The sequence below is a fragment of the Morus notabilis genome, unplaced genomic scaffold, assembly GCF_000414095.1.
Source record: "Morus notabilis unplaced genomic scaffold, ASM41409v2 Scaffold135, whole genome shotgun sequence".
NCBI lineage: Eukaryota > Viridiplantae > Streptophyta > Magnoliopsida > Rosales > Moraceae > Morus > Morus notabilis.
In genome coordinates this window covers 432,752-452,899 of record NW_010367319.1, presented here as the reverse complement: position 1 = coordinate 452,899, position 20,148 = coordinate 432,752, and the positions used below count along the sequence as shown (strand labels likewise).

Sequence of the window (20,148 nt, the reverse complement as noted above, 5' to 3'; positions counted from 1 at the left end):
GGACATGGGGTATATGTGTGGAAAAACTGGGATGTAGGGGTCATATGATCTGTGGCACCGGAGTCTATTATCCATGAGTTGGCAAAAAACTGTTCTGAGGCATTTATACAAAAAGTAAATGATGGTTTACCTGAAAGAGCCAAAGAGCAAGGTTCCCGAAGGCTTTTCAAGAGATCCTAAGAGATTTTTCAACTTCTCAATTTCTTCATTGTTGAATCCTCCTGTTGCCAAATTTTCTTCAGCTTTGGGCTGCTCTGCCAAGTGTGCTTGCGGTTTCTGTTGCCCCCACCTGTTTCCCCATTCTCGGCTCTGCTGCCCCCCACGGTTTCCCCACTCTCGGCTTGGTGGTTTCCCCACTCTCGGCTTGGTGGTTTCCCATTTAATTTCCAACAATTCTACCTTGTATGCCTCGGTTTCTTACAGTGAGTGCACCAGAGATTGTCTTTGTTGTCCTTCCACTGATTATCCTTTCCAGAATTCCTTGATACTTCATTCTTTCCCTTCTCCTGAGTCTCAGTCTTTGTCATGAAGGCAGATCCATCCGAGGTGGGCTGTTTTTCAAGCATCAAGCTTCGCCTACTTTCCTCTGCCCGAATTAGGGAGATTGCTTCTTCCAGTGAGGGTGTTTCTTCCTTACCAATAATCTGCACTCTAACCAGGTCAAATTCAGGGTTCAATCCAGCCAAAAAATCATACACCCTATCTGCTTCTATAAATTTCTTGAGAATTGCAGCATCATCCGAGCATTTCATCTCAAACACACGGTAATAATTAAGTTCCTGCCATAGGGTTTGCAGAGTGTTAGCATACTCTGTAACAGTTTTGTCCCCTTGCTTCATAGCCCCAGTCATGATCTTGATCTCATAAATCTGCGCCGCATCACGAGCCTTTGAGTATGTGCGATGGATAAAGTCCCATATCTCTTTTGCACTGCTAAAAAACATGCAAGTATCACTAATGGTTGGTTCCATAGAGTCCCATAGCCAAGACATAATCATTGAATCTTCTTCATCCCATGCAGCAAATCCTGGATCTGTCTTTGCTGGTCCGGTTCCAAGCAAGTGGCTGAGTTTTCCCTTGCCCTTGAGATAAGTACGAACAACTTGTGACCATTTGAAAAAATTCTTTCCATTAAACCGGTATGACATCCTAATATTCTGCAGATCTCCAGTTTTCTGAGCGGCAGAAACATCCTCGGATGAAGAGGTGCTGGTGGACTTGATTTCAGTGGTGGACATGATGAAGGAACGAAAAAAGAAAACTAAGAAGATGGATCGGCAGTGATGAAGATGAATCTAGGTTGCACTCTCAGCAAAACCTAGCAAAGAAAGACGGCAAACCATAGAAGAGGAAGAATAACCGGTGGCAATAAAGGCACACCGGAAGGAATGGCAATGAAGGGCAAAAAACGGAAATTCCCAGAGAAAAAAAAGCCCTAGGGCTTTGATACCATGACACAAATAATGATGGAAATAATTGTGTTATTTACTCTTGATGTTACACGGCTATATACAGGGAATTACAAGAGAAAAGAAAGGAAACTGAATCAAGTAAAATCAGGGAACTACATCAGGAAAGTTGACTAACTAAATCCCTTAAATTAAGGGATTTCAACTAATTCTCCTATTCTAATATCTACACTTCGACATCTATTGTACCACTAAATATCGCCAGCACAATATTTTTCCAATTTCACAATGCAGTATAACCACATTACACCAGAATACCTAGCAAAGCAAAGTTTTCGCAAGTTCACTTTTAGCGGTTTCCCCTTTTTTTTCTAGATTTGTTGAGTTGGAGGTTTCTTGGTTTTCTTCTAAATTCTTTTCCACACTTTTATGTTGTCGTTTGCCTGTTGAGGATATCTTGTCATCTGCTTCTCCCATTTACGTTTGGTTTTTTTTTTTCTTTTTTTTTTTCCCTGGAATAGATTTCCCATTTTTTATTCCACCCCCAAACTAGGTATATGTATCTGCACTACATCCAAAGATATGTATCTCTATTCCTGTCTAAAAATCTAAAATGAACTACTGTAAATATCTAGTGGATATGTTTATTTTAAGTTTTCAAGATTATACTCATTATGTAATATGATAATGAGAAAACATCTGCATTAGGAGAGTTCCACTTTTATACAAATTTTATTGACCAAAAGAATTATTGCACATATTTAAGTTTAAACTAAAAATTTGAACCAACCAAGATAGGAAAGCCTAATATAAACAGGGAACTATTTTTTTTTTTTATCAGAAAAAACTCCTTTATTGATAAATAATCAATTATAAGAAGCGAGAGGGTAAGATATCCTCACAGCAAGGGACAAAATCCAAAACAAGAAAATCAAAAACAAAACGAGAACACACAATTATAGTTATGAAGATTGATTCTTAATCAAAATTAAGGTGCAAAGTAACGTATTCATATAATATAATCAGTAAACATGAGTACTGTCAGAACACACAAGATCATCTAGTAATGAATTCAACTCAAGGAAAACAGTTGAAAGATTGACCTGCAGAATGCATCCAGCTGTGCATGCAAGAGTTGGTTAGCGAGAATATGTGATTTCCCAACATCTTTTGCTGCGTTATAAAAAGTCAGCTCTGGGCCAATAGCCTGCAAAGAACCAATTTGTCAGAAAAAATAATCTGCAAGCCCGAATGAAGACACCGTTTAGAATTTAAAAAGAATAATAATAAAACATACATAGAGGTATGAAACCAAAAACTATATAAGAATTCAGTAGACATAAATGATAGTGGTTAAACCATCAAGAAGACAAAGGACAAATTGTCAAACAACCACTCAATAGGACACCAGCATTTGATGCCAGCTAAATGGAATTGCCCTTTTTCAATAATGTTTGTTTTGCCTCTTGATCTATCCTCTGGCTATCAATTAACCAAAAAAAAAAAAAAAAAATGTTAGTTTACATTCTCCTAAAAGCTTAAGCAATTAGGAGGTGAGCCAATATTACTTTTTACATTCCAACTGTGGACGAATTGAATTTGATTAGGATCTATTTATGGTAGTTCCTTAAGTCCAAGGAATATTCTTGGTTTATTCGTATTGTATTAAGAAAGGATTATTTTGCTTTATTCTTTCCTTTTTTATTCTGTTTTTCAGAGCTATTTAATGGCTGGTTGTATTTGATTCAAGGTATAAGGGAATAAGAATTCTATGCAGTGTTTTTCCTGTTCTCTGTTTTCTACCCGTGTGTGTTCATATGGTATCAGAGCCACTAGTTGAAGAAAACAATGTATAGAGCGGCTTTGACTGGAGCAAGCGGAGGCGCTGTTTCTGAGGTTGCCACGAGCAGCCCTAAAACAACCTCCACAATTGCTCCCACGGCTATTCCCGAGATCAATCATTCCTCCCTACAAATTACAACACAGAAACTGAATGGGAAAAATTTTCTCAAGTGGTCCCGTTCAGTCCAAATGGTGATTCGTGGAAAGGGAAGGCTCGGATACTTGGATGGCTCAATTCCAGCACCAGATCCGAAGGATCCCTCTTATGCGAATTGGGAGGTACAGAATTCTATGGTAATGGCATGGTTAATCCATTCTATGGAAGACAATATTGCTGACACATACATTCTTTTTCCCACGGCAAAAGGGATTTGGGATGCAGTCACGATGGCATACTCCGACTCGGAGAATACATCACAAATGTTTGAGTTGAGGAATAAGATTCGGAATCTAACACAAGGGGAGAAGGATGTGACAGAGTACTATCATGAGGCCACAAGACTATGGCAGGAATTGGACTTGTTTGCTTCACCCGGTTGGAAAGATCCTGAAGCCTCGGTATTGTATAAAAAGTTGGTGGAACGTGATCGTGTTTATGACTTCCTAGCCAGATTGAACAAGGACTTGGATGAAGTTCGTGGTCGTCTCCTCGGGATGAGACCGCTTCCTCAAATTGAGGAAATCTTTGTTGAAATCCGTAGGGAAGAGTCAAGGAGGAGAGTCATGCTAGAACCCAATACACCAAATGTGGAAAACTCTATCCTTGTTGTCCGTGGACCAGAAAGTCCGGGAGAAGGAAAACCAAACAAAAAATGGTGCGATCATTGTAAAAAACCCTATCACACCAAGGAAAACTGCTGGAAATTACATGGGAAACCAGCCAATTGGACTTCTAATCGAACTCGTGGACGTGAAGGAAAAGGGTTTCAGGCATCAACCGAGAAACAAGAGGAGACTGAACCAGCCTTAGGAACCACAGCCTTTACCAAGGAGCAAATGGAACAATTGAGACAGATGATCACTCAATCCTCTTCGATGTCCCTTATGTCTCAAAAACGTAAAGCTTTAATTGTTTTTTGTGGATTGGCCGAGAAATGAGAACCATGGATTATTGATTCTGGAGCAACGGATCATATGACTGGGTGTGCAAAATTATACACATCATATGTTCCTAGTCCGGGAAATCACAAGGTGCAGATTGCAGATGGTACCTCTTCAGTTGTGGCTGGTACTGGGCCTGTGAAACTCGGAGAAAATGTTATCCTAAAAGAAGTTCTTCACGTGCCTAATTTAAATTTCAATCTTTTGTCAATAAGTTAACAAAAGATCTAGATTGTGAAGTGACCTTTTCTCCATCTGCTTGTATTTTTCAGGATCAATCATCGGGGAAGAGGATTGGTAGTGCTAAGGAACGAAATGGTCTATACTACTTTGAGGATTATTCAAGTGTCCATGGGCAAGCTCAAATGGTTGCAAGCACCTCACTTTCAAGAATTCAAAAAATTATGTTATTGCACTATAGGTTAGGACATCCCAGTTTCCCTTATATGAAGTTCTTATTTCCATCCTTGTATGAAAATAAAGATAAATTTCAATGTGAAATTTGCCAATTAGCAAAACATACTCGTGTCTCTTTTCCTCCAGTATCATATCGTGCATCTAAACCTTTTGTTCTTATTCATAGTGATATTTGGGGACCTTCTCGCATCTCTAGCATTACCAACAAAAAATGGTTTATTACCTTTATTGATGATCATACACGTATTTGTTGGGTTTATCTCAAAGAAAAATCTGAGACTGAGGGTATTTTCAAACAATTCCATTCCATGGTTAAAACCCAATTTGATGGGAAAAGTAAATTTTTAAGAACAGATAATGGGACTGAGTTTTTTAATAACACTCTGAGAGAATTTGTCACCACTAATGGAATAATTCATCAAAGTTCTTGTGTTAGTACACCTCAAGCATAATGGGGTGTCTGAAAGGAAAAATCGTCACATTTTAGAAGTGGCCCGTTCCTTATTGTTTGCAGCCAACTTACCAAAAGTTTTTTGGGGAGATGCAGTTTTGACCGCTACCTATCTTATTAATAGGGTACCCTCTCGAGTCTTAAAATTTCAAACCCCATTGGATTGTCTATACAAGTCATGCCCACAATCGCGGTTTCCATCTTCATTAGATCTAAAAGTGTTTGGTTGTGTGGCTTTTGTACACAACCTAGATCCTCGTCGTGGGAAGTTGGATCCTAGGGCTCACAAATGCATTTGTTTGGGATACTCTGCGACTCAAAAAGGGTATAGATGCTATTCAGTAGAAAAGAGGAAATATTTTGTGTCTAGGGATGTGACATTCTTTGAAAATCAACCATTCTTTACCAAAAATTCCCTTTGGGGGGAGAGAGTGTGGGAAGAAAATTTTTGGGAAAAATCAAAACCTACTTCAACCTCAACCTCAAATGATTCAAATGTGTGGGAATTCTTTTGGGATTTTGCCCCTTCTTTAGAAACTCAAAGTCCTATCCCTTCCAATTCGCAAGAAATTGTTCAAAACCCAGAAAATCAAGAGGAAAATTCAGCCAACGTTTCTAAAATAAACCCACAAGATATTCCTGACATTAATCTTGAAGCCTTCTCCGAATCAACTTCTCCTATTCTTACTCAATCTGTCCCTTCTGATCAGATCCCAGATCAACCTCATGATGACCAAAAAACTCCGATATCTATAGTGCAGGAACATAATAAAAACAAAGAGGGTGGCTTGCAATTTTTTGATCGAACTTATGTACGCAAGAAGAACAAACAAACTGTAGAAAACCAGGAAGTTCCTTGCCACCAAGAATCGGAACCGATGACAGGTCTTGAAAGGGAGACTAGTGACTTAGGAGTCCCAATTTCATTAAGGAAAGGAGTAAGGACTTGTACGAGACATCCAATGGCACATTATGTTGGATATGATCATCTGACAGACTCCATGAAAGCTTTTGTAGCCAGTTTGGTGAGTGTGGAAATCCCAAGAGATATCCAAGAGGCTATGAACACTTGGAAGCAGTGTTAGTCGAGTTAGCCAATACATGCATGCACCCACCGAAGAACACTTGGAAGCAGTGTTTCGTATCTTGAGATATTTGAAAGGAACACCTGGATGAGGTTTGTTCTTCAAGAAGGGAGATGAAAGAGGTGTAGAAGTATACACGGATGCTGACTGGACAGGAGCAGTTGATGATAGGAGGTCCACTTCAGGGTATTGCACTCTTGTTTGGGTCAATCTTGTAACGTGGAGAAGCAAGAAGCAATCTATTGTTGCAAGGAGTAGTGCCGCAGCAAAACTAAGATCTGTAGCTCATGGAATTTGTGAGGTTTTGTGGCTGAGAATATTGTTGGATGAACTTAAAGTTGGAGTTACTCTTCCGTTGCGTGTTTATTGTGATAACAAGGCAGCTATAAATATCTCGCATAATCCTGTTCATCATGACAAGACTAAACATGTGGAAGTGGATCGACATTTTATCAAGGAGAAGATTGAAGAAGGAACAGTCTATATGTCATATGTTCCTACAACAGAGCAAGCTGCCGATATTTTAACCAAGGATTGTCTAGACCCTTATTGGATTAGTAGACAAGTTGGGCATGTACAACTTATACTGCCCAACTTGAGGGGGAGTGTGGACGAATTGAATTTGATTAGGATCTATTTATGGTAGTTCCTTAAGTCCAAGGAATATTCTTGGTTTATTCGTATTGTATTAGGAAAGGATTATTCTGCTTTATTCTTTCCTTTTCTATTCTGTTTTTCAGAGCCTAATTAATGGCTGGTTGTATTTGATTCAAGGTATAAGGGAATAAGAATTCTATGCAGTGTTTTTCCTGTTCTCTGTTTTCTACCCGTGTGTGTTCATACCAACACTCCTCCAAGCATGTGGGCTAGAGAATAGGAAACCGTAAGAGCAAGTATTTGTCGGCAAGTTTTTTAATAAAAAGGCTGATTTAGGAGTTTTTATTTTTTAGGAAAGTTTATTCTTTAGCTATTTTTTAGGGAGTATAATTTAGGTATTTAGTCTCTGTCTTTCCTATAAATAGGGCCTGTACTGATTTAATCAAATGATAATAATAAGAATTTTTAGCCCTAATACACGCTTACATGGTATCAGAGCGTGGTTCAGAAAACGGCTGGGCATAGATGAACTACCGCCAGGCCATGACTGGCCAAAAGAGGCCTTCCACGACCGCCGGAGATGGGACGACAGTGTCTGAGGGCGGCGCAGAATCGGCAGCAAGCGGAGGTGCGATTTTCTGGAGGAAACCCTAGAAGCGGCGGTGGTGGCCTGATCCCTAGTGGCAGTAGCCATGATTTTTTCGGCTCTGTCTCATCCTTTCAATTGATAGGGCAGAAACTTAATGGACAGAATTTTTTAAAGTGGGCTCAATCCATGAAGCTAGCCATTGATGGAAGGGGAAAACTTGGCTATTTAACGGGAGAACGTGAGAGACCAGCCAATGGAGATCTTGGGTTGGCGACATGGAATTCTAAAAATTCATTAGTTATCACATGGCTGATCAATTCTATGGAACCAGCTATCGCCAAACCACACATGTTTTTACCAACCGCTAAGGATGTTTGGGAGGCGGTTAGAGAGATGTATTCTGACCTAGAGAATTCATCTCAAATATTTGAGTTGAAAACAAGGCTATGGAGTTCCAAGCAAGGCAGCCGTGATGTTACTACATATTACAACGATATTGTCACTTTGTGGCAAGAATTGGATTTGTGTTATGAAGATGACTGGGAGTGTCCGGCTGATAGTGTTAAGCACAAGAAAATAGAAGAGAATGAGCGCGTGCACAATTTCCTTGCTGGTCTAAATCAAGAGTTAGATGAGGTCCGTGGTCGCATTCTTGGAAGGAAGCCACTACCCTCGCTTAGAGAAGTGTTTTCTGAAGTGCGTAGAGAAGAGGCTTGAAGGAAAGTGATGATTGGGAAGACTACACATGAATCTGAGGGGTCGGCTCTTGCGTCGAGAAGTAGTGATGGTGAAGGAAGAAGTAGCAAGAAACCGTGGTGTGATTACTACAAGAATACACGTGAGACTTGTTGGAAGATCCATGGTAAGCCTGCTAATTGGAAGAAAAAACAAACAGGAGACAACTGGAATTCCCAAGCTAATGTTACTGATTCAGAGAAGGAGTCTTCTTCAGGAGTGCAACCATTCACGAAGGAACAGCTAGAGCAGATTTGTAAAATCCTCCAATCCCAAAACCTTGTCAATCCTAATCCTTCTGGTTTCGTGGCAAAAGAGGGTAATCATTTTTTGTCCTCATGTCTTAATGTTGAGTCAAGTGTCTCTTGGATAGTCGATTCTGGTGCTACAGATCACATGACTGGATGCTCTAATTTTTTCTCTTCCTATAGTCCATGTGCAGGGAATCAAAGAGTCAAGATAGTAGATGGAACTTTTTCGGCAGTGGCCGGGAAAGGGTCTATTGTTATCTCGTCCAATATTACACTTCATAACGTTCTTCACGTTCCTAAATTGTCCTGTAATCTTCTTTTAGTTAGTAAATTTATTCATGATCAAAAGTGTCACGCTAATTTCTCGTCATCTGGCTATCTATTTCAGGATTTGACTTCGGGGAGGACGATTGGCAATGCTAAGGAAGTTGGTGGACTCTATTTTTTTTACACTGGATATGACTCAAGTAGGCAATCCCAGAGGACTTGTCTCAATTCTATTTATGTTCTTGATTCGAGTGAAATAATGTTATGACATTATCATTTAGGACATCCCAATTTTCATTATTTAAGACACTTGTTTCCAAAACTTTTTATCAATAAAAATCCATCTTTATTTTAGTGTGAGATTTGTGAATTTGCAAAACATCATCGAACTTCTTTTTCTACTCAACCATATAAAGCCACTAAACCCTTTACTATGATTCATAGTGATGTTTGGGGGCCATATCGGATTAAAACATTAACAGGAAAGAGATGGTTCATTACTTTTATTGATGATCACACACGTGTTACTTGGGTGTTCTTACTTCATGACAAGTCTGAAGCTGAAACTGTGTTTAAAAATTTTTACAACTTGATATTAACCCAATTTCAAACACAGATTCAGATTTTCAAAAGTGATAATGGTAAAGAATATTTTAACCAGATCTTAGGGATTTTTTTTACCGAAAAAAGGATTGTTCATCAAAGCTCCTGCACTGATACTCCACAATAGAATGGAGTTGCCTAGAGGAAGAATAAACATCTCTTGGAGGTTGCTCGGTCTTTAATGTTTTTCACTTCAGCTCCAAAATATTTGTGGGGTGAGGCAATTCTGACAGCCACATATTTAATCAACAGAATGCCTACAAAAATTTTGAAATTTCAAACCCCGTTGGAGCACCTTAAGAGATGTTTTCCTTCCTCTCGTCTCACTTATGATCTTCCCCTTAAAGTTTTTGGGTGTACAGCGTTTGTTCACATCCATGGCCACAACAAGGGCAAATTAGATTCTCGGGCAAGAAAATGTGTTTTTGTTGGGTATCCCTCCACTCAAAAGGGATACAAATGTTTTGATCCACTCACAAGGAAGTTTTTTGTGTTCATGGATGTTAATTTTTTTGAAAACAAACCTTTTTTCTCAAACACTCATCTTCAGGGGGAGACATCAAGTGAAGATTCGAACGATGACTTGTTATTCTATGATGTTGTCCCTGTGCATTCTATGAGTCAAAATGAGAAATTTGATAAAAGTAGAGAATCTAAAACTGTTTCTAGAAAAAAAGGGCCCGAAACTGTTTCTGGAAAAAAAGGGCCCGAACATTGTGATAATACTGAAGCAGATGGAACAATTGAGGATGTCTCAAAATAATGAAAATAGGGATACTGTTCCTTTAACTATGCCATTACAGAGTGAAGCTCGGAAAGAGAACGAGATGTGTGCAAGGCAAGGTGGAATTGAGTTTAAAGGGAAAGTCTATAAGAGAAAGTATCAAAGACAGGAAGATAGATTTCTCGATCCAACGCAGAACCAAGAGCCTAAACCGATGACAAATCTGGAAAATGAAGCTCAGTCAGGTAATTCTCTGTTCGAACCACAAAAAATTTCGTCTAATCATGAGTCTCTTGTCAAGTCAAATACATTTGTGGATTTACCCATTGCCCTTAGGAAAGGTACTAGATCGTGCACCAAACATCCTCTTTATAACTTCATGTCATATAAGAGTCTGTCCCCTTCATTTCAAGTATTTACTTCAAAGTTGTCCTGTGAAGAACGTTATGAAGTGTAATATGTTGAGATTAAACATGTTGCGAATAATCCAGTTCAACATGATAGAACTAAACATGTTGAGATTGATAGACACTTCATCAAGGAAAAACTTGAAGGAGTTGTTTGCGATCCATTCTTGCCCTCTAGTCAGTAGATTGCAGATGTCTTCACCAAAGGGCTCCTAAGGCAAAATTTTGAGTATTTTGTAAGCAAGTTGGGCATGGTAAATATCTATGCACCAACTTGAGGGGGAGTGTCGGCAGTTTTTTAATAAAAAGGCTGATTTAGGAGTTTTTATTTTTTAGGAAAGTTTATTCTTTAGCTATTTTTTAGGGATTATAATTTAGGTATCTAGTCTCTTTGTCTTTCCTATAAATAGGGCCTGTATTGATTTAATCAAATGATAATAATAAGAATTTTCTGCCCTAATACACGCTTATAGTATTAAATGTGTTATATAAACTAAAGTTGACTCTCCTCCTATCAGCTTAAGTATTTGGGAGAATTAGTAAACTAACAATTTATTAGAACAAGAGGTCTCGAGTTCAAACTCTTGTAATTACTCTCTCCAAAATTGTCATCACATGGTAAGCCTTTAATATATTTCAGAATTGTAATTCGATATTCATGTGTTAGGCCTTGCAATTAATATTTGCCCACACAATTGTCCATTGTCTAGCCCACCATGAAAGGGAGAAAGAGAAGATAAAGCAAATTTTGGTCTACCTCCTAACAATTTATGCTTTTGGGAGAAATGATAAACTAACAATATGGATAGTTAAGCTGAAATAAAATGGCCAACACATGATGACAAGAGACAATAAGTATAGGGGCTTGAACGAAAGACCTCCTCCTACAATACTATGTTAGTTTACTACTATGGCCAGAAGCTTAAGTTGTTAGAAGGTGAGCCAACATTAAGTTTTTTTTTTTTTTTTTTTTTGACCTTAGGGGTGGGGGATTCAAACTCATCACCTTATGGTGGAGTCAGGTGTGGAATTACCACTAGGCTATGCCTGCCACCACACAACATTAGGTTTTATATTCCAATATAAATGGACAAGGCTTTTGATGTTGGTCATCACTGATAATGAATACCACAACTAATAGAATGTTGTTCCCACTAAAGAGTCTAGGGCAAGGGGAGGAAAAAATAAATGGATTAAAACACAAATAAAGAGTCTACGAGAAGGAGGGAGGGAGACAAAAAGGAGGTACTAAGAAAAGAAGACCAGATTCAAGTGGGTATTAGCTCATACTCAAATCTTCCTTGCTTCTTCTGTTGATGGGTTTTAACATACCATTTTTCTTCTTTTCCCTTTGAACTAGAAAAGTGTCTTGTAATTGGTCTATTTGGGTTGTCTTTTGGATTTCATTACAAGTATTAATCTCTTATGACCTATCAACCACCAAGTAAACACTAAAAAACTTTCAATTGATGGCTATAACTGCTCTCAAATCCAAATGCTACTATCCTAAAAGATAAAAATAGGCACACATATTTACATTTTAGCATTCCAAGATATATATTCTGGCTCATTTTATTAGAAGATAGTGTTTCTTCTCACAATCTGGTATGAACAGTCACGTCTTTCTCACTATTATAATGTGTGTATCACAACTAAAGCAAATAACAACTGTAACTAAAGAACTCTGCCAAACACTGGATTCTAGAAACCAAGAAAAGAATCGGACACAGATTCAATGAGAAAGCATATAAAGTTAACATAATCAACAGCGAACCTGCAACTCAATTATAAGCTCTGCCGATCTCTCAAGTGAAACACTCTGAGACGGTACATGATTGACATGTTCCCTTGAAGAGTTGTGGAAAGAACCTTCATCGCCACCCTCCAAGAAGACATGATCAGCAATTGAGACCGAATAGCTACTGTTGCTTCCAAGAGATATACATGAATCCAAGTACAATCCATTCTACACCAACAAAAATTTACAGAAATGAAATAAAGGACAGTGGAAAATAAAAAATAAAAAATAAAGCCAAAAAAACCTTGTAAAGAGAAATACCTTGATAACAACGTTCTTGAATTGCAACTTTTTCCCACTGCCTACATATATTATAGCCTCTATGCTGGGTGATGTAAGATTGGATCCATGCCTATCTTTTAAATATATTATTCCACCACCACCATCATAAACAAAATGGTCATATCTCTCATCGTCAACTATTAAAGGTCGTTTAGGAGAGAGAGAGACTTCAGCAAATGGTTGCTTATAAGTTAACACATCTAAAATCAATGCATCAATTACTTCAAAAGATGTAGTGTCTTCTTCATTTGACAATACATTGCCAACTGTTGGGACAAAAAACTCAGCTACCGCAAGCAGGAAATCAAGTGCAACAAGCAGTCTTGGCCTTTGGATGCATAAGGAAACAAATGTTGAAAGCTGGCTAAACTTCACATCAAGAATAAGCATTGTAGGAACGAGTTTGACATCATTGTCTCTCACAATATTCTGATCAACCTTGTGATGTGACTCGTCATCACCAGCAACAGAATGTAAAGGACTAGAACCAATGTTCTCAGGATTTCCTATTGCCAACCTAAATTCTTGTTCAGTTCCTTCACGATCATCACACACAGTGAAACCCTTTAACGTTGCTGAAAGAAAACCTTCTTCAACTGAAGTAGACTTGTAGAGAAGCCATGCACCAGTAACCTACATAGCAGCACGGTAAATTTATAAGCTAAAGTATTTATCATTTCATCACACTCTAAAAAAATTAAAAAAGAAGAAAAGAAAGAAACAGCAGTTACTTTTTCAAAGCACACTTTCAAACACGCTCAACTTAAAATCAAACCCCATCCCCTTGCATCAGGGAAAAGTTAAAATAAAAAAAGAAAAAGTCTTCCTACTTTAGTTGAAGTAGGATATAAATAAAAATGAAACGGATTTTTCTTCCAAAATCCCATTATTTCAGGTCAACATGGGTTCTCAATGAACTGATATGTCCAACCATCATATATTTTACTTCCTATTCTGTATGAATTATGCAACAACAGTGTACAAAAAAAAAAGAAAGAAAAAAGAAAAGAAAGAAAGAAGAAAAAGAAGAAAAAGAAGAAAAAAGGGAAGCGGACATAAAGAAACAGATAGAAATTTCAATAGATGGAAGAATGCATCAAAAAATCAATATGTATCAAAGAGCACATCCATTAGATATGGTGCTTAAAAATCAATGAATTGTTTAACACCGGAAAGAATCAGATGTTGTACATGATCAAGTCCATAACTCCAATGAATCAAATAAAGGAAACAACGTTCCAATTCAAATCTTATAATTGTGGGGAAAAATAAATACCTGCACCGTGGCAAGAGATGCATCTCTTGCCTGTGTTGTATATAATCGCAATTCAACCAAGCCAATGATTACATAAACTTCTGTCACAATCCAGGCTTCCCCATTTGCCTTTTGAGATGAAAGAACATCCACATCCTGAGGAATGATAGCTTCTGCTTCTACTACATCAGCAGAAGAACTGGTAGAACCATGGTTTAATTGAGGAACAACACGTGGAGTCTCAGAGATATTAGACACTGCACATTCAGTGATAATCTGGTATTCCTTGTTTGATAGAGCTGCTTTAAGTTCTCCTATCTGGGAAGCAAGGGTTCAACAAAAAAGAAAAATCCATTATTACATTGTCGAAAGGATTTAACATAGTTCTGTTTTCTCTTTAATAGACTCGGGTTGTATAACATTTATGTTTCAAGGTTACGTTGTTTTTTCATGATTTTATGTAACGAGTTTTTTGTTTTGTTTTATGTAGTTCAGTTTTGTCTTTTGTAGTCTCAGGTTGTATTAATTTTTATTTCTAGGCAAGCGTTAGGTACGTAATGAGTTCATGTAATTGTTTTTCCAGTTTTTTCCTCTTTTTTGTTTTATGCTGGTAGTCCTACAACCAAGAACAAGCTGTTTTCCTTTGTGATACTTTATTTATCACATGCATAATGTATGTCGACATGAAATAATTCCTGAGAATGAAAATCGCAGAGAAGGAACAAGCTCCTTGCTTCAGATTTCAGCTAAATGAATGCAAAATGTGAAATGCACTACCTGGATTTTAATTTCAGTGTTTGGTATTTGATGCAACAAATCTCGAAGTGATCTCTGAATCACAATAGAGATCCCCTTAACGTCTTGAATTATGCTTTCACCTACATCGGTACCAGTACCAACATTCAAATGGATGTCCTCAACCTACACCCCCAAAATGAAGATGATTAAAAAGGCATACAGATAAAGTGAGATTAGAAGATTTGTATAGCAAAAGCCAATTCAATTATACTCAGTTGCAGCATGCCAGAGATGTAGAGAATTTTATAGCAGTAATAAAGTACAAGAATGTCTGACTGAAGAATGTTACGTTATATTAGAAATTATTCTGTAAGCAAAGCTGATGCAGCAGTAGAAGGCTTATGAGCTCTTTTCTTTTTCAATAAGAATGATGCTTAAGGCTTACATACTCTCTACTTTTATTTATTTATTTATTTTCCTATCTATAAGAATAATGTTTTACATAGAGAGAGAGAGAGAGAGAGAGAGAGAGAGAGAGAGAGAACCAATTACTAGAAGCTACCCCAGTAGTTTGGCCTTATCTACTCATGGAACATAGTTTTGACACTTCAATACTGGCCTATCTCTTGGGCACAATCTTTGACACTGGCTTACGAGAGAAGTACTTCACACAATAAAGCCTTAAGGCTTATATACTCTCTCCTTTTATTTTTTTCTATCTATAAGAATAATGCTTTACATAGTCGAGAGAGAGAGAGAGAGAGAGAGAGAGAGAGAGAGAGAGAGAGAGAGAGAGAGAGAGAGAGAGAGAACCAACTACTAGAAGCTACCCCAGTAGTTTGGCCTTATCTACTCATGGAACATAGTTTTGACACTTCAATACTGGCTTATATACTCTCTTGGGCACAATCTTTGATACTGGCTTACGTGAGAAGTACTTGACACAATAAAGCCTTTCATAACCTCCTCATGTCAAAAGAGACATGGTCTTTCATAACCTTCTCATATCAAAAGAGACAGTAATTGTAGAACATCTTACCTGAATTGTTAATACATCCAAATGCACAGCGTTAATTTCACTTTTACTTCCGAAACACCATTCAAAAGTATTCTGGACAGTTATGTGAACGATGTCAAGCTGCAAATAGCTGCAATTTAGAAATGCAGAGTACTATCACAACATTGATACAGAAAAATATCCATACAGCACTTAGAAAATGATGCTAATAGTGGAAGGATAATATATAAACTTTTAAATTTCTAGCATGAACTTACTCGAGGCTGTCAGTTCTTCGAGGCATTAATATTATGGGCTTTCTAAGAGAAACATCTAACTTCACTGCAGGTGATCCTTCGATTTCACTAGTTGTAAACCACTTCTCTGAATTTGTAAGTTGATCTTTCAGTTTGACCACTCCTTTTGAATCGTTGGGAACAAGACCCATAAAGTAACTAACAACCTACATAGCATTTTGAGTACATGATAACCAACCAACCAAAGAAAGTATATGACTAGAAAATCTGTGATTGTTTTACCTCCTGTATAAACCGATTCAGATATACAATGCGTACTTCCGAAAGCTGTCCAAAGAGGCTATAGTCATAACCTTTATAGTCTTCATCATCAACACTGAATGAAGTAAAAATCAACTGCATAATAATGAATGAATGAAAAATTACCATGATAGATCGAACAAAAATTACACAAGAAAACAAAATGAAAGATGAACAATAACACCTTATCTGATGGACGATACAGTTGCCATGTTATATGTCAAAAGTCAGATAACAAAATGAATAAGAAATAATTATGGTAATGATCAAGACAAATGATCATTAGCATAAAATAAGATCATCATACAAGGATATGCACAGAAAACTCTGAAACTTTCCTAAGCCTTCTGCAGCATTAATACGCAATTGCATTCCACGTTTAAAAACTTGAAATTATTAAGTAATTTGACTAATATGAATCGAGGGAAAACAACTACTTATGCTAATGTGATTCGATATTTTTCTAGTTTCTCTCATCAAACATATTTACAAATCAAAATTTTATAGGACTTTTGATGTAGCACAGAAGCACAAGAGAAAGCCGCACACGGAAAAAGGGATAATCATTCTAAAACCTGCTAATTCACTTGGATTATTGGACGATAGGACATCTATTAATCCGTTGATTTTCTCACAAATGCCAAAAAATAGGAATAGAAATAAAACTCCTTGATTTCAGAAATACCGAGAATACACTCCAAAAATTGAGTTATCAATCAAACTCTAAAAACTAAACTTAACATAAAGTGTGCTATTTATAGGATATGATGACAATTTCATAGTGCAATAACAAGGATTTGAACTCAGGACCTCTTTCACTAATACCATATTAGTTTTACTAATTCTCCCAAAAGCTTAAGCTGTTAGGAGGTGGGACAATAATAGCTTATATTCTAACAATTTCCAATTATGCACTACATCAAATTTACATGGGATCAATTTTATAAATCCACCCTTAACTATGTCAAAAATTTCATCTTGCTCCCCAAACCTTCAAATGCACTATAAACCCTTTAACTTTCACACATGAAAACAAAGTTGCCCTCCTTTTCTATGAATTGGACAAATACATAGATTTCACTGTGAAACATGATAGGATGTCTCAGTTGATCATTTCTAGGATCACGCTATGCACGGAGATCTTTCCATCAATAGATCAGAGAGAGGGCTCCTCTGTTGAACAAACTCTTAAAAGTTTGGTTTATTACGTGCCTTTACAGAAGAGGTGTACTTGGTACCACCTGGAGGTCATATAGATCGGAACCTGAAGCAACCTGCAGCTACCTTTCCTAACAACTACCTTTCCTAACAACTACTAAACGCTGTAAAAGCCATACAACTTCTTATTGTACCTGCAATGTACCTTTTACGAAAGAAGTGGATAGTGTAATCACATCCTATAAAAGCCATACAATTTCAGACATTGGATATGAGCTGTTTCACGTCTTCAGATACTGTAAAAGCCATACATCTTCCCATTGTACCTGCAATGCACCATTGCAAACGAAGCAGATGTTCCAGCCTTAATCTCTTCCTTCTTCCCTTTATTTATGGGCATTCAAAACAGGTGTTTCTGAACATAGTTCAAAACTATTGATTGTTTGAGAAGCCAAGATGTGAAACAGCTCATATCCAATATCTGAAGCAAATGATGCACATCTTAAGTTGTTGTGAGCGATAATTAGTGTTTGTATCTCAAATAAGTTTCATCTTTCACGTTTAGCATCACATCAACAATTTTGTCAAAGAAGTGGATAATGTGACAAAAGGAGCTTCTTCGCGCAAGGGGTGAATAGTGTGTTTTAAAGTAAGTGACGTAGTTCGAGGAGATGAATCTGTAAGAATCTGTGAATGTGTGTGGATCATATCTGGTCATATAGAGTTGATTTTATTTTCTTTCCTGGTTTAGATTAGTCATAGTTGTCAAGAATATTTCCTCTTTATTATAATTATAGTTTCCCTTTTTAGCAAGGCTGATATTGTATCGATAGATGTACCATTATGGTGAATCAATACAATCAGAAGCTTTCAAAACTGATTCTTGCAAACTTGACAGCATTTCCATAAATTTGAGTCTCCTCTTGCTTGCTCAATGGAGAGAGAGAGAGAGAGAGTACCTCAACAAATGAACTGCCCCCAGGATTTCTCATATCACAAGCCCAAAAATACATATGATCATCTGGAAGACTGTCGTCACTAATTCTAAGATTACCCAGGGATGCCTTAATGCTGAAAGAGGATGGGAACACCTTAAACACAGATAAACGCAATAAGAATCAGCTGGATAAATTCTATAACAAAAGGAAAATCTTGGAATAATACAAGAGCAATATTGATAACCAAACCTTGATATCTGTTTGCAAATTATCTTGTGAAAGACTTGCAAGTTTGGTTCCATCTTCATTCATTAATAAAATCTGAGCACGGTTCATATTCAGTGTAATATTAAATACTACTCTAGACTTCCCTTTTCCAAGCAAACCTTTAACAACATCATACTGAGTAGTTGTTGACAGTTGATCGTCAACCACATTGTCTTTAGAGATGCCATGTTTAACTACTGCTCCAGAAGAATTGTCACTGAAAGATTCACAGCCTTCATCATCCATGTTAATGGAATTAACAAATTCCATAATGGCAAGTATTGTGGGTCTACGACAGAAAAATGACAAGGTAGCAAGGGTGACAGTGACCTGAAATGATAATTTGTGAAATAACTAGTCAACTATCTGTGTTGAGCAAGACAAGAATTTAATAGTAAGGAACACGCGAACCTGTGTATCTATGTTATTATATCTAGGGGAGTTTTGATCGCAGATGACTATTTGAGCTTTCACAAAACTGTCCAGTGTATCAGTGTGATCAACATCCTCCTTGGTTGTTTGAAGGACATCTCTCGGGAGTAGACCCCGAATATGGGTAAAACTGGGCAGCTTAGAAAATAAACTTTCAGATCTAAGCAACTTTTGGTCACTCAGATTCCCTGAGATTGTTCTTGGTGATTGCATTGGATAATCAGAAGAATCGGCCAAATTCTCTGGTGCCTCATAGAACTTATCGTCCCCCTCACTTGTCCCTGCATCATTGTTTTCAAAACTCTGATTCCTAGCATCATCAAAGGTTGAAGCATCCGTACTTCCAATAAATGATCTAGCAACATAACATGGTCGAGATACACTGCTACAGGAAACTAAATCTTCAATCTCCAAAGATTTCAAGACTGTGCCAATGAACATGTCATTCTCTCTTAGTGATACCTCAACCTGTTATCCAAAATATAAATCATCAAGAGTAGGAAACATAACATTTAATACAGATGCAATTGAACAATTCTCACCTGACCACCAATAGCTCGAAATTCAAATAAGCGACTCTCTTCAGCTAGGAGCACCTTCAAAAAGCTGCAATCACGCTACAAGAGAGTAGTTCATCAGTCAGAATTGTCCACTCCACTGCAAAGTAACTTATATCAATATGCAGTTTAGGGTTACCTGGTGACTATAACTGAAGCAGACCTTCAATTCATCAAGAACGCCAGTAATAAAAATTCTCTCCATTGCTAATAGATTGAGTGCATCAGTGTTGTCATTAAGCTCAAATTCTAAATCAACAGCATCTGATGAAGTTTCCGATAGACTAGTTAAAGGAGCAGAACCCTGCATGTAAACCTCGATAAGAGCTTTCTTATTCATTTTCCTTGTAGGACAACAAAGTTCTGGCCAACCACAGTATGGATGAGATTATCATCAAAGGTTGATTCGTCAAACACTAGAATTCACTAGCAAACTAACCTTCTTAAAGTAGTTGTTTTTCAAGTGGCTTCTACACAACTGAAGAAACTAACTCGTTAATTTAATTTTACATTGTAGCATAGTAAAACTTTCTCCAGAGCACTAATCGGTGCTTTTCAATACTCTCCTTGTTTCCTATAGCTCTTAGTAAGATTAAAATATAAATAACAAATAAAAAAGGGCGCTTCATCAATGTTGATGATGATTTTTGCTACCATTTCCGTCTGTTGAAATAAGGAAAGTAGAGTGTTT

The 20,148-nt window shown here is 37.3% G+C and overlaps 1 protein-coding gene across 1 annotated transcript in view; it reads right to left on the bottom strand.

Annotated features, from left to right (window-relative positions):
• The window catches only part of LOC21406130, a 70,849-nt gene that overhangs the window by 35,260 nt on the left and 15,441 nt on the right, over positions 1-20,148 (bottom strand). The window contains exons 22-34 of the mRNA XM_010112229.2: positions 19,597-19,761; positions 19,443-19,517; positions 18,880-19,368; positions 18,451-18,798; positions 18,223-18,354; positions 16,088-16,201; positions 15,827-16,011; positions 15,591-15,699; positions 14,591-14,734; positions 13,835-14,131; positions 12,538-13,191; positions 12,253-12,444; positions 2,513-2,616 (exon numbers count right to left, since the gene is read on the bottom strand). Of these exons, the coding sequence (XP_010110531.2) occupies positions 2,513-2,616; positions 12,253-12,444; positions 12,538-13,191; positions 13,835-14,131; positions 14,591-14,734; positions 15,591-15,699; positions 15,827-16,011; positions 16,088-16,201; positions 18,223-18,354; positions 18,451-18,798; positions 18,880-19,368; positions 19,443-19,517; positions 19,597-19,761 (3,008 nt within the window). The remainder of the gene's footprint in view (positions 1-2,512; positions 2,617-12,252; positions 12,445-12,537; positions 13,192-13,834; positions 14,132-14,590; positions 14,735-15,590; positions 15,700-15,826; positions 16,012-16,087; positions 16,202-18,222; positions 18,355-18,450; positions 18,799-18,879; positions 19,369-19,442; positions 19,518-19,596; positions 19,762-20,148) is intronic.